Raw genomic sequence first — 13,394 nt, forward strand, 5'->3', positions numbered from 1 at the left:
CTGTGTGGGCATTGGTGAGAAATCAGCGCTGGAACAGATGAGGGAATGTCAAACTTGTTGCCGATTCCCGCGGCTCGACGCATCCGAGTCAAGGATAAATGAGAAAACCTTTCTGGAGCCAGAAGTATTTGATGGAACAGCGCGGATCTCATGGACAGCATAAAAGAAAATAGTGGTTAAATTTTGCACTGAATACATTTCATACTGTGACAACAAAAGGGATCCTGGGCTCTCCAGTTCCTAACAGCGCGCGCACCCACCGCGGTGCATTGAGTCTTCTCACAGGACCGAGCGCACGCACGCGCTACGTTCTCCTCAAAGGACCGTCGAATTAATGCTTTTATCTACTCTTTTTGAATGCATGTAAGTGTTTTTTTTAATATAGAATAATTATCAGTCGGGATCGATAGAATTGCATTGGTGATGTGAACATGGGACATGTGCTTCGCGCGTTGGTTTGCACTTCTCTGGATTTGTGTTGAACGACTTGGGGACGTAACGCATCGAATAAAGATGTAAACGAGGAGTTATTTTAAGATGTGCATTTTACAGGGTCGTTGCTCTAAGGACATACAAAGAGGACTTCGCGTTTTTACGCTAATGCTGGAATTGAGGTACTTCCAATTGTCATCTGATCTCTTACTTTCGCATAATTAAATATTTATCAGTAATCACATGCATGTGAAACGTAAATGTTTTTTTTTTTAAATCATGATGTTATTTAAAATATATAATACTTGTATTTTTAAATCGGCGGCTTGCATGTGCCCTGGAGACAAAAAATAAAATAAATACAAAACTGAAAGTACAAAAAAAAAAAAAGTATTTAATTGTCTTTTTTTATTTGCAGTGACAAACTAACAAAAGGAATTTAAATCCAGTGGACTGAAAATGAACTCTAATTATAACAGTGCTGGATTTCATATGAAAGGGCCGTCTGTAGCTGTGGAGCCGATGATGGGTCCACTAAATGAATCCCCCATACAGGGACTCAACTTTGTCTCAAATAGAGACCAGTATGGATTCCAGACTCATGGCCATGGGGATATGCTCGCTATGGGAGTTCAGCCACAACATCAACTCCACATGCAAGGACCGTTCAACCATCAACCTCCTAACCACGACCAGCATTCACATCTGTACCAGGACAACGTCCCCGCTTGCCTGCATGGGGACAGACACATGGGCTTCAATAACAACAACGCAGGTCACCCGCATATGTTTGAAGGAGGATTCGGTCAGCAGCTTGCAGAGGTGCAGTCGCGAGAATGCATTTCACAGCAGCAGCAGCAACAGAGAATGGCTACTATGCCTGAGTTTCAACCGCATGGCCATCCTAACGGTAACCACGCCGTTCCAGCACCATGTCTTCCACTAGACCAGTCACCAAACCGCGCCGCGTCGTTCCAAGGCCTGCCATCCTCATCCCCTGAAACCCACAGACTTGAACATTACAGGCTTTTCCCACAAGGCAGGATGGGGGGATCAGAGCACTGTTTTCCCTGTGATCCTCTGACGGGGAATTTTGATATGACAGGATTCTCCACCGCGGACTCTGCAGAGCACAAACTGCCCTATTGTGAAACGGGGAACCAAGTGGTCGGGGGTCATTTTTCCACTTGTAATCGAAGTGGTTCCCGAGGGCCCATGTTGGGCGGCTCTAAAGTCGACCAGCAGCTACCTCAGCAAAATGTGTTTTCAGACCGATTCGGGAACCGGGGGAAAATGGATCCGGGGGTTAACGCTAGACACCACCTCATGCCGCAGCAGAGGCCGGGACCTGTTGCAAGGCAGAACCCCAGTTCTCCTGCCCTTCCGCGGTTTTATCACACTCCGGACTATGTAGCGAACAATACGGACATTCAAGGTGGTGGTCCGATGGTCCATGTTCAACACGGGCACCTGGACCGGCCCATACATAGACTGAACAATCATAACATGCATCCCTTCGGGGAACCGGTGTTTGATGTCCCCCAGCTAGCCCCTCAGCCCCCACATCACCCTCACCTCAGCTCACTTCCTTATTTGAATATGGCAAAAAGACCACGGTTTGATCTCCCGAACGGCTCTGCTGGAGAGAGCTGCAGCCCCCTAAGCAACAACTTACATAATCGGCCCAATCTTGAAAACCACCTCTCCCCCTCAGCTTTCCCATCTCCTATGGGGGACTTTACATCTCATGTGACGGATGGGTTTCCATCAGGCCCTGTACCCTTGAGCTCTGGTCCACAGCAACAACAACAGCAGCGGCAGCAGAACGCGGCGATGATGATCAAACAAATGGCATCGAGAAGCCAGCAGCAGAGAATGAGACAACCCGACCTGCAACAGTTAAGTCTCCACGGGGACGTCACATCAAACGGCATGGTCTGCCGAGGCCCTCTGGGTAGTGTTTCACAGTCCAATTTCGAGAAGAAGCATAATTTTCATGGAAACTTTGACAGCCCCCACCTACCTCAAGAAAACTCATGGTTTCCTGAGCCGCAGCAGCATTGTAGAGAAACAAACACGCATACCTTGGAGCAGGCAGAGAATGGACACAACATTATTTTTAGGCAAGGCGTCACAAGCATGGACATGCAGTCTTTGAATTCTCCGGGAGCACATCATCCATTCGAAAATAATGTCAGCAATCCTCTGCAGATGCAGTCTCCCGATGAGAGCAACATGCAGTCAGGCGCACCCACAGACAGGAGGCCGGCTGAATTCGGAGGAATGGCGATGAGGAGGCAGCACAGCTTCCCTCCTGGAGGGCCGACTCAACAGGGAGCCCCCCAGAGCAATCCTACAGGATTTAGCTCCTCTCCAGGGAACTATCCCCCCCATCCCGAGTACCTCTCCAGCCAGCACCTGTCAGTCAATAAGCTTGGGGCCCTCTCTTTGGGGAATTTAAACAAAGCCAGTACAAAAGACAGTGTGTTTGGCCAAAGCTGTCTGGCAGCTCTCTCCACGGCCTGCCAGAATATGATCGCCAGCCTTGGGGCCCCGAACCTCAATGTGACTTTTAATAAGAAAAGTCAAAATGAGGCCAAACGCAAAGCAGGTCAGGTTGAGCAGGACATAAATAGCAGTGGCAGTAACGGCCCAGGGGCAGAGTATTTCCAGAGCAACGCTTCTCAGAATAGTCAAACGCCTTGCTCTGGGAATAACAACAATACGACGGCAGGTCAAAGTGGTACAGGCCAGATGGCGAAAAGGGAAGCGAGCACCCTTTCCCCGAATGACAACATGGAGTCTGGATGCGAGGGGAAAATGGCAACAGGCAACGGCAAGGGGAGGGGGAAGAAGAGACGCGACAGCGGGCACATCAGTCCTGGAAACTTCTCTCCTCCGTGCGGCGGTAACCCCGTCGTCAGTCCGAGTCAACAGGGTTCTGCTTTGAACGTTGGCATGGAGGGCCGAGGTAAGACCCCGGAGAGGTCCCTGGTCTCCCCTTCTTTTGGAAAGCCTGACCTCACCACCTCGATGGACAGCGGAATTCAAAGCGTGGGCAAGTCTGATGGCGTTTCGCCGTGCATGGATTATTTAGACGAAGCCAGCCCCAACTACAGCACAGAGGACCCGAGGCCTTGCAGAGCTGGCATGAAGTGTAATTCTGAAAACAGGGCTGGCTATAGTGACAATCCGTGCATGGAACAGGTGCGGACACCATTGAGCAACACAGGCCAGGATGAGGTTCATCCTCTGGAGATCTTGCAGGCTCAGATCCAGCTGCAAAGACAGCAGTTCAGCATCTCCGAGGACCAGCCGATGGGAGGGAAAACGAGCAAGAAGGCCGACTGCCAGGCCGGTCTGAATGGAGAGTGCGCCCTGGCCAGTTCTAGCCCGGTCACAGGCAAGGGATCTGTGAATACCATTGACCTTGACTCTCTCATGACAGAGCAGCATGCCACCTGGTATGTCCCTGGCAACAAGACTCTGATAGAGGACCCCAGTAATGACAAGTGCCTGGGATACTGGGATCGAGCACGGGGCCAGAGTGACAACAAAGAAGGTAAACTTCATTGACTTGCAGTGAGAGCATGATGAATTGGTGTTTTTATGGACTGTTGAGTTTACTTTGATGGCTTAATGGTTGAATAATGAACAACCCAAGGTAGCTTAACCTCAGGCACAGGGACACATTTACAACTAATCTGTCACCCAGAAGTGAGCTTTAATTAGCACACTTAAAAACACTTAGTCTTGAGCTGGCAGAAAACAAGATGCAAAATAATAATTAACTCACTGACAGAAGAGAAAGTTTGTTTGGCTCTGTAGTTTGCAGTACAATACCTCAATTAAATATGAATGTAAATATATTAATTATCGTATAGTATTAATTGGGTTACACGCACATATTTAATACACACACTTGCATGAAAAACCACAGCTATTATTTTTATTATTAGTACCATTAGTGATAATATTTCTGATATTATGCAAGTGACTACATTTTGGCTCTTTAACATTATGCTAACTAAATGTTTTGATTCCACCTTATTTGTACTTACATTTAAGTTTTATCTAACTCTTAACACAAAGAGGATCCGTCGTTAAGATTTTAATGAGATTTAAGTGCATTCAGATCTTAACTACAGATCCTCTTTGTGTTAAATCTAAGCACAAATAAATTGGAATCAGAAGCTCCAGTAATTCTTGCAGATTTCTTCTCAAAACAGTGCTGCGTTAAGAAAATATGTCTGCAGTGTTTAATATGTAAGTGTTTTTACCCCAGGCTTTCTTATCAAATTTACTGGAAGCTTTACAGGACTGTTCAGATGTATTGTAAGTGGTATAAAATATCTTTCAAGAGCATTGTAGGTCACAGAGCTCCTGTTCCTTGAATTTCATGTTGAATGCCACAGCGTATACATGGGTATTTTTTTGGAAACAAATGTTGTCTAAGGAGGTTGGAACAGCCAAGTTTGCGATTAATTTGACTGCAGGCACGTTAGAGCTCGCAGTGGCGTTATTAACCCATGAGGCCTGACAACAGCGCTGCGCAAGGGTTAAATGCAGGCGTTAGGCGCGTGGCCAAGATTCAGTGTTGTTTTACCTCAGAAATCTCTTTCCTGTCACTTCACGCTTTATGATTGGTCCCATCGGTCCTATAATTGTGCACCATCAGATATGTCATAATCAGACGTGTGGCATCGTATTCATGAGGGGATGTGTTTGATTTTCACAATAGTCAAGAGGACGGTCAGAATTATTTTCTTAACAGGAATTTCTCAAGGACTTGTAACTGAAAACATCCAAATGCTGTTACATAGCCAGTTGCATGGAATTCCCTTCACAAAAACACACCAGAGACCACAAATCTGTTTTTGCATTTATCTCTATTTCCATCTTTTGCACCGGGTATTGAGTTCCTTGCTTTATTTATTTTTTATTGCATTTTTCTGAAATGCAGTAGCTTTCTCCCTGTGCACGTTGGACTTTAAGTTTTGCAGCAGTTTTGATTACAATAATTATACATTTTTATTTTATATATATATATATATGGAATATGGAATAATTTCAGGGATATGCTATAAATGCATCTCAACCAAATCTAGAAGAGATGCAAGCTGCAAAAAGCACATTATCAGAATGTAGTCCGATCAGAAAGCTCCAACTCTTTAGTGTTTTTTTCACTATTTTGCCTAATAAATGGAGAAGGTTGTCAGATGCAATTTCTCAGACGGGGCTGTCGGATATTCTGACAGCTTTGTGGCTCTGAGAATAAACACTAAAGGCCAGAACAGACAGAAAACAAAGGAGAAGATGCAATGGTCTCCTGGGAAAACGACTCAAAACAACACTCCACAAACAGGCTGAGAACACAGGTATAGGGATGCGTTTTGTGTGAAAGGGACGTCAGAGATGTGAAGAGAAAAGAGAGCTTGATATCTATGTGGAAAATATCAGCAAACAGTGTACACTCCAAACGCTGTGTAACTTGCAGATCCATTACAGAAATGAGCTTTCATTTCTTTGAACGTTTTCTGTTTGTCAGAAAAGCTAGATATCTCAGTGGCTCTGGAAAAACACATTTGTAAACAGTGTACACTTTGTGCAAGTTGAATATCTTAAAATAACCATCAATGCTTTTGAACGTTTCCTCATTTATCAAAAGTACTCTTTTGAGCTCTGCATGCAATATAGGCTGTTTATAATCAATCGTAGTTAATTTTAAAGCTAATGTCTTGGTTTGCATGATGGACATCAATTTGAACATTGCATGCGCAGATGCACACTTTATATGGAAGTGTTTGTTTGCTGAGCAGAATTAATTAGCATAGTCTTGTGTCCGTGTGATACACTGCTTTTTTCCGTGAGGAATGTCAGGGTGGAAACTAAAAAGAAAAAAAAGTAGGATCTTGTCTTGGCATGTATTGAATTCCGCTTTTGCATTTTGTTGAGGGACAGGCCTGTATCGTCAGAAAAGCATCGCTTTGATTTGAGCATCATCTCTCAATGCTAAACATTAAGGAGCAGTTCTGTCATCGTTTACACACCATTCAGTTTTCCTTTATTTAACCAATAAAAAGTTCAGAGCGCTTCTATGGAGAGGAAGGTTTTTGTGTTTAACAGAAAGTAAAGAAAATAGCACGAGTTTGAATGACTTGAGGGTAAACATTTTTTTAATTTTGGGCCAAATTACTTTAAAGATTAAAAATTGCAGTTGAAAAGGAGATATTAGGCAGAATATTCAAGCTGCTCTTTTCCATAAATCTTAAATGGATGTTGATCTTTATACAGCACAAAAAAAATCTCATACACTATATTTAATTTTTTTTTTTTAAATCCCATCAAAACTCTATATTATACAATGATATAACCAGCTGCAATCTGCCAAATATCATTTATAGGGAAAATGTTTTACAATCAAACACAGGCATGAAAGAGCTTTGAGCTTTGATGGAGAGGAATATTTTTGTGTTTAACAGAAATAAAGAAAAGAAAATAACATGATTTTGAATGACTTGAGGGAGAGTAAATAATGACAGAATTGAGATTTCTGGCTAAAATACTCCTTTAAATATTGAAAATGGCCATGAGATATTAGCTCTTTTTTCTGCAAACAAAAATGAAAGTTCTTTTTTTAAATACCACCTAGCTCCAACATAAAAGCCTTCTGTATTCCATTACTGAAAATTCCCATCAAAGCTCCCTATATAATACTTTATTATTATATTATTATCACTGCACTCTGCTATATGTGACTATAAGGCATGAATATACTAAAAACATTGTGCTTCTCTGTAAAGCTGATTTGAAACAATGTATATTTTGAATAGTGGTATAGGAAAAAAACGTGGTTCTCAAATGTCATATTTAGTCATGTTTTTAAAAAGTTCAATAGAGGGCTTTGGTGGAGGAAGATTTTTGATTAACAGAAAGTAAAGAAGAGAAAATAAAATAGCATGAGGGCGAGTAAATAACTACATTTTAATCTAAAATGCATCGTTAAAGATCGTTAAATGCATCGTTTTTTTAAAGCCGTGGGCTCGTTACGGATAGGTCATCACTCAAGCTCAGAGCCAAGATGTAAATTTTCCGCGTCACCTCATATGTTGTTGTTCTCATACGTGTCTTTAAGATCATTAATGTTTCTTCTTAGCAACCCCTCCCACAGAAACATAAACCAACAAGTTTCTCCCCTTCCATTTGTAAGTGACCAGAGCCTGCCTGTGAACGGCATTATGGAGCAGAAGGGTGTTGCTTTTCCAGTGCGTATGCTTTAGTGCATGTGTTGCGCTGGCCAAGAGAACATGTCTAAGAGCCAGACAGAGCAGTCAGCCATCCAGACAGCAGTCAGCCATCCAGACTGGGCCCCACAGCTGGCCCGCTTTCCCAGCCCTTCCCCTCTCCAGATCCAGGCCCGGCGCTCATGAAGGCGATCCCTGTCCGCTGTGCGCCAGCAGAGGAGGAGGAGGGGGAGGAGGGGGGGAAAACAGCCCCAGGGCTCTGATGTGAAACTCCTTCAGTGCTTTGGGCTCTCGAAAACTGTGAAAAGCTCTTTCATATCCCTTGGCCTGGGTCCCGCGCTCTCTTTAGAATATTTTAGAATAATTTCATTCTAATTTGTCAATGGAAATTCAAACCATATAACAGCATATAAAAACAGGTTCTAGAGGGACTAGTTTATGTAAAAGAGCGTGCCGGTGCCAAGCTATTTCCACGCTCTTGTGTGGGGAGGCACCCACTGTGTCCCCTACAGTTCTGTTGGCTGCTGTTGAGAGACTCGCGATATAAGCGTTTAACAATGATATGGACACAATCCCGGCGTTTGAGTAATGAAGTCTGCACTGTCGGGATGATTCACAAGATGGAGTTTAAAAGAGCAGTTCGTGAAAAAACGAGCATTCTGTCATTGTTTACTCAGCCTCGTTTCTAGTGAGGGGGGTGGGGGGGACTATATCACACTGTTAGTGCAGACAGCAGGACTCAATGCATTTGTTAAATAACCATTTTAAAAAGTTACATAATAATGTATCATTACTTCTTAACTAAAAAATTGAAGTCGAAAATTCAACTTGTAAAGCATGAAATAATGTACCACAAATCACTGAATCTGAGTTTAGTGCGGGTGTATTATCAGTAAAGTAATTATTAAATGTGTAATAATTAAAAAATATATTCATATTAATGTGATTCAAAGATGAAGGCCATAATATTAATGTTGTCCACCGGAGGGAGCCACGGGATATGAAATCCTTTAAGATCTTAGTTTAAAGACCGTGAAAATTGTTCAGTAAATTGGACTTGTAGGAAAAAATGGCATATAAATTAAATTTTAAGTTCAATAAAGCCCAATATAATAAGTATGCAAAAACTGCAATTTCCTAAATACTTTTATACCTTTCTTATCTTAACTATTTTAATGGTATCGACAACATATTTTTAAGACATGACTAAATGTATGTCCAACTGAAGAAGGGATGCTATATTATTTTATCTTTTTAAATATTGTGCATATAATAATACTTCTATAAAGACTCATGTTTTACTTGAAAAGCGAAATGTCCATTGGATAATTGTAAAATCTACACAAGCCATTGTGCGTAGACCGCGATGATTGCCTCAAGTTCAACTGCATTGTGTCGTTGTCCACAATGCTTCGGTGACAGAATTATTATTATTATTATTTTTTTATGTCTTGTGAAAGGATTTTTGTAAAAAAACAAAATTGAAATCTCGGTCCAATCACATGACGCCAAAATATATAAAAACAATACTGATTTGGTCAAATCAAAAGTGGGAGGGTCTGGAATCTGAAACAAGCCAATTAGTGTTCAGCCTCAAGTTACATGCATTTCAAAATTTTATTATTTTAATAGGTGCTAACATGAGTACCAGTAGAACACTATGACTAAATAATGCAATGTCATGATTATTTTACAATATATTTTTTAACTTATTTTTAATAATAAGTTATTAAAGGAGCTTCATCCCTGGATAACTTAGCAGGGGCAGCGCCCCAACAAACCCTTTGCTTGTTTCTTTCCTAACCATAAAGTTTCTGTGGTGCACAAGAGTCATTTAGGAGCATCTCCATTTAGTTTTCAAAATACTTTCTATTTACATCTGTTCTACATTTGGTCAAGATGCATTTAGATCATGCCCTATAGATTATACAGTAAAATATCAATTGTATACAGTAAAATATCTTCCATTAATCTGTTAAAATAGAAAAGAATCACAAAAATGATATTGTGATTAATATAGTATATTAATATATTATTATGTGTGTATGTGTGTGTGTACACAAAATTAATTCCTAAACTGTTCATTCTTAGTCCTTCACCGTAATGTTTGTCTCATTTGGTTTTCTTCATTCCAAACATCTGTGATGTGATTTTAATGTTTTCCCCTTGTTTCTCCTCACAGGACACGGGTAGGAGCGCTCCTCTGCTGGCTCTCCTTAACATATCACTGAAAAAAGGTAAGACAGTCCAATCTATCAGATATATATCAGTCAGTCGGTTTCAGAAGTAAAATGCTATTTTAAATAAAACTTTCAAAATAAGTTTATCATGAGCTCTGAAGTGATTTGCTTATGTATGCTTAAATACAAATTCATGTTTACTAGCCAAATTCTCTGTGAAGATCCAAGAGAACGATCCACCAATCAGAAAGCTCACTGTTACCAAGGAAACAGAATTTGCTCCAAAAAATGCTCACCAGTCACCGCCCACTCCCATGAAGCATTGCGAATAGACCTTCCAACCACTTATATTTTAGAATGTTGCAATAAACATTTAAATGAATAAAATATATTTAAAATCATAATGTTGTTTATAATATGATTCATTGTAATCATTCATTTTTGTAAGTTTTTGTATTTAAAAAAATGTGTATATAGTTATTTAAATTCATTTTAATTTCAGCTTTAGTTTTGTTTAGTGTAGTGATTCAAATTAAACTAAATTTTATGTAATTTTTTTCCAATGGTTCTCAAACTACATATATTAGAATATTTTGTAATAAACATTTAAAATATATAATGATAATATATTTAAAATCATATAAATAAAATATATATATGAATGTATGTGTGTGTGTATATATAAATATATATATATATATATATATATATATATATATATATGTTTAGTTTATTGTTATTTTAGTATTATTGAGAAAATATTATAGTTATTTTATTTTAAATAACTTATTTTTGTCGTTTTTATTAGTTTTCTCATTAATGTTTTAATTTAATTTATTTTTCTTATTCAGATGAATTAAAATGAAAATCGGGCAATTTTAAGGTTTTAATTAGTTTATTTAAAATAATGCAAAAAAAAAAAAAAAAATCATGGTTTCAGTTAACTATAATAACCTTTTTATTATATCTTGCAGTTTTATATTGTACCAGTGTTTTTGTTTTGAATACATCAGTGGCAGTGCATCATGGGATATACATTTCCTCCTAAAAGAATTGTTTGAATCAGAGTTTGTAATGTTGTTGGTTTGGGTATATTGTCAAATGTGAAAAATAATTAGCAAACCAAGGCCGCGCTCGCCGTGATCTGTACTGTCTTGCTTAATTTCGACGGAACGAGCCGCAGCCGCCGCTCCATCTGTCTCCCGCGGTTTGAGCACCACGGCTCCCGTTGCTATTCCTGCGAGCTGTCCGCGGTGATTCCATGGCTACAGGATGACTGACATGTGTCGCATCTCTCCACAGGTGCTGCACGATCTCGCTGTGAGGGTGGGGGTGGGACCTGGAGGAAGCCACCCGCGGTGTCCTGGGGCTGGGGAGGGGGGGACAGAGGGGCCCCTGCTGTTCCTCTCACTTCCAGATGCGACTTAAACTCATCCAGAACAACTCTAACCACTTTGGGACCTCGCTGGCTGCTTTCTGTAACTGTGAGGATGATGGCTGGCTTGGTGTTTTCCAGCAGTAATTGGATACTTTTTTTTTTTTTTCTAGCCTCAGAGAAACCGCAAACCCTTTGGGTGTCCGTAGAGCAAGTCTTCGGGCCAACAGAGTCTCTTTAGATGGACTGGAGACGAGAGACAATGGGATACAGGAAATACACAAGCACACCAGACTGGAATCTTTGACAGCGAGGCTCAGTTGCTTTTAGTGTATTTTTATCTTCTATAAAGTTCCACTTTTGCTGGGATTACCTCATTTTTTTTAAGACTCACATATGAGGGTTTAACTAGTTAGTCCGAGAGCACGACGCTCTCACTATAAATATTTATTATCCCTGTTTGTTCAGCGTGAACTTCAACATCGCATCCTTTTTAGTTACGTTATCTTTTTTTTGGGGGGGTTTTGTTTCTAACTCCCAGAACTCTGACAGCGAGTCGCCGTCCAATAGAGACAGAATTCAGAAGCAGCGTGCCGTATTATAAAGCGTCCCGTTCTCCGAGGTCTCCAGCAGCAGGCTCCATGAGTCTGTGGTGGGTCAACCTTTTGACTTTGAAAGGCCAGTGGGGGTTCTGTCTTCTCCCTACTGTTTTTGGAAATTTGATATTCACCCTGAGAACATCCCTTTGTGACCTGCCTGGCCGGCATCGGAATGCCATTGTTTCAAGTCGAAATTCTCCTTTGCTTGGGTTTTCCCTCTTTACCAAGCCTCCATTGAGACCCTGAGCTTCCCTCTGCCTTTAAACCAACTGATGGTGAATATGTTTAGTCGGAATTGGCAGGCTATTCAAGCGAGGACAATAGTCGGAGACAAAAGACTTTCCTTTTAAGAAAATAGGTTTTCTTCTGGAGAGAAAAAGGTCTTTAACCAATTTTTTGGTCTTCGACACCTCTCTGTTTCCTTGTTCTACCTCTTTTCTCCGTTTTCTCTCATTATTGTGATATACACGAAGCTTAAAGTTATTGTGCCCGCAGAGTTTTTTGTTGTTGTTGTAAATAACCTGTATATTATGAATCACTTATTAACAATAAATATGTTGTAAATTATGCTTTTTTCCCTGATTCCTCTGTCCTCCGCTGTCATCTCATTAAATACTTTCCTATGAAATGTGGCGTTCTTCCCAAGAGAAAACCTAAATTAGCACGCTCTCCATAGCTACTGCTTGAAGTTTCTAAATGGCGATGAGGATTGTTTTAAAAGGATGATTACATGCATTTTTGTTTGATTAGGGGGCACCGGGTTTGAGATATGCCTGAGAAATGCCGTCTTTATGTTTACCCTGTACTAATCTTAAACAGTGGGAAAATACTTTCAACCGAGAGCGAGGGAGAGAGAGAGAGAGAAAGCGCGAGGGAGAAGTCAAATGAGGAGACTGTTTGTGAAATGCTCGGCTACAAATCTCCAGTGGTTTGGACGAGCTTCGAGACCGCTGGCTTCGGGTGGTGAAGTCTCCTGAGTATTGATCGTGATTACTCCGGTATTCTTTATGTAAATCGTTGCTTATTGATAGTGGAACTAGTTCAAGGATGTAAAGTGCAAATTGCAGTGCAATAGTTCTTGTGTTTGCAAAAGGCTGTTTCTAAACCTTGGAAACCATTTCTTAGAGGAATGTATAATGTTCCTGTGTACGCATGTGCTGATTACACTAAGCAGATGTTATAGTTCAGTGCTCCTCAACTGGTTTTGTTTCAGCACCCATATTGAACAGAAATAAAACTTTGAAATTTGGTAATATTACCAAGAACGGCATAAGCCCACGAAGGAATATGCATAATGATTAACATGACATAAACAACTATGTAAATGCATAAACATCAATTGAAATGTGATCTGAATACATGAAACAAATACTTAATTAGATTGTATTAGCAGAAGAATTAGTGACATAAATTTGTGGCCTTATATATATATATATATATATATATATATATATATAGCAGTTTTTAATAAGCTTAATAAGACAGAATGACATCAGAAAGCCGATTGAATTCAAATGCAGAGTTTGCTGATCGATAAAACCCAACTCTGGGGCTTTCTAAAAAT

The 13,394-nt window shown here is 40.4% G+C and overlaps 1 protein-coding gene across 2 annotated transcripts; it reads left to right on the top strand.

Moving 5' to 3' along the window:
• On the top strand, positions 1 to 12,397 carry LOC113054634 (transcriptional activator MN1-like). Of its 2 annotated transcripts, XM_026220304.1 has the most exons (5): positions 1 to 363; positions 553 to 614; positions 851 to 3,994; positions 9,859 to 9,913; positions 11,159 to 12,397. In XM_026220304.1, the coding sequence occupies exons 3-4, from the start codon at positions 892 to 894 to the stop codon at positions 9,867 to 9,869; spliced, it is 3,114 nt and encodes a 1,037-aa protein (XP_026076089.1). In that variant the 5' UTR covers positions 1 to 363; positions 553 to 614; positions 851 to 891; the 3' UTR covers positions 9,870 to 9,913; positions 11,159 to 12,397. The 2 variants fall into 2 exon arrangements, with proteins under 2 accessions (XP_026076089.1, XP_026076088.1); XM_026220303.1 differs by having other exon boundaries at positions 1 to 614.
• The last annotated feature ends 997 nt before the right edge of the window (positions 12,398 to 13,394 follow it).

Source organism: Carassius auratus, chromosome 35 (assembly GCF_003368295.1).
Source record: "Carassius auratus strain Wakin chromosome 35, ASM336829v1, whole genome shotgun sequence".
Taxonomy (NCBI): domain Eukaryota; kingdom Metazoa; phylum Chordata; class Actinopteri; order Cypriniformes; family Cyprinidae; genus Carassius; species Carassius auratus.

Coding starts and splice junctions, on each gene's coding strand:
- LOC113054634 (XM_026220303.1), top strand. CDS start 892: ATGAACTCTAATTATAACAGTGCTGGATTTCATATGAAAGGGCCGTCT.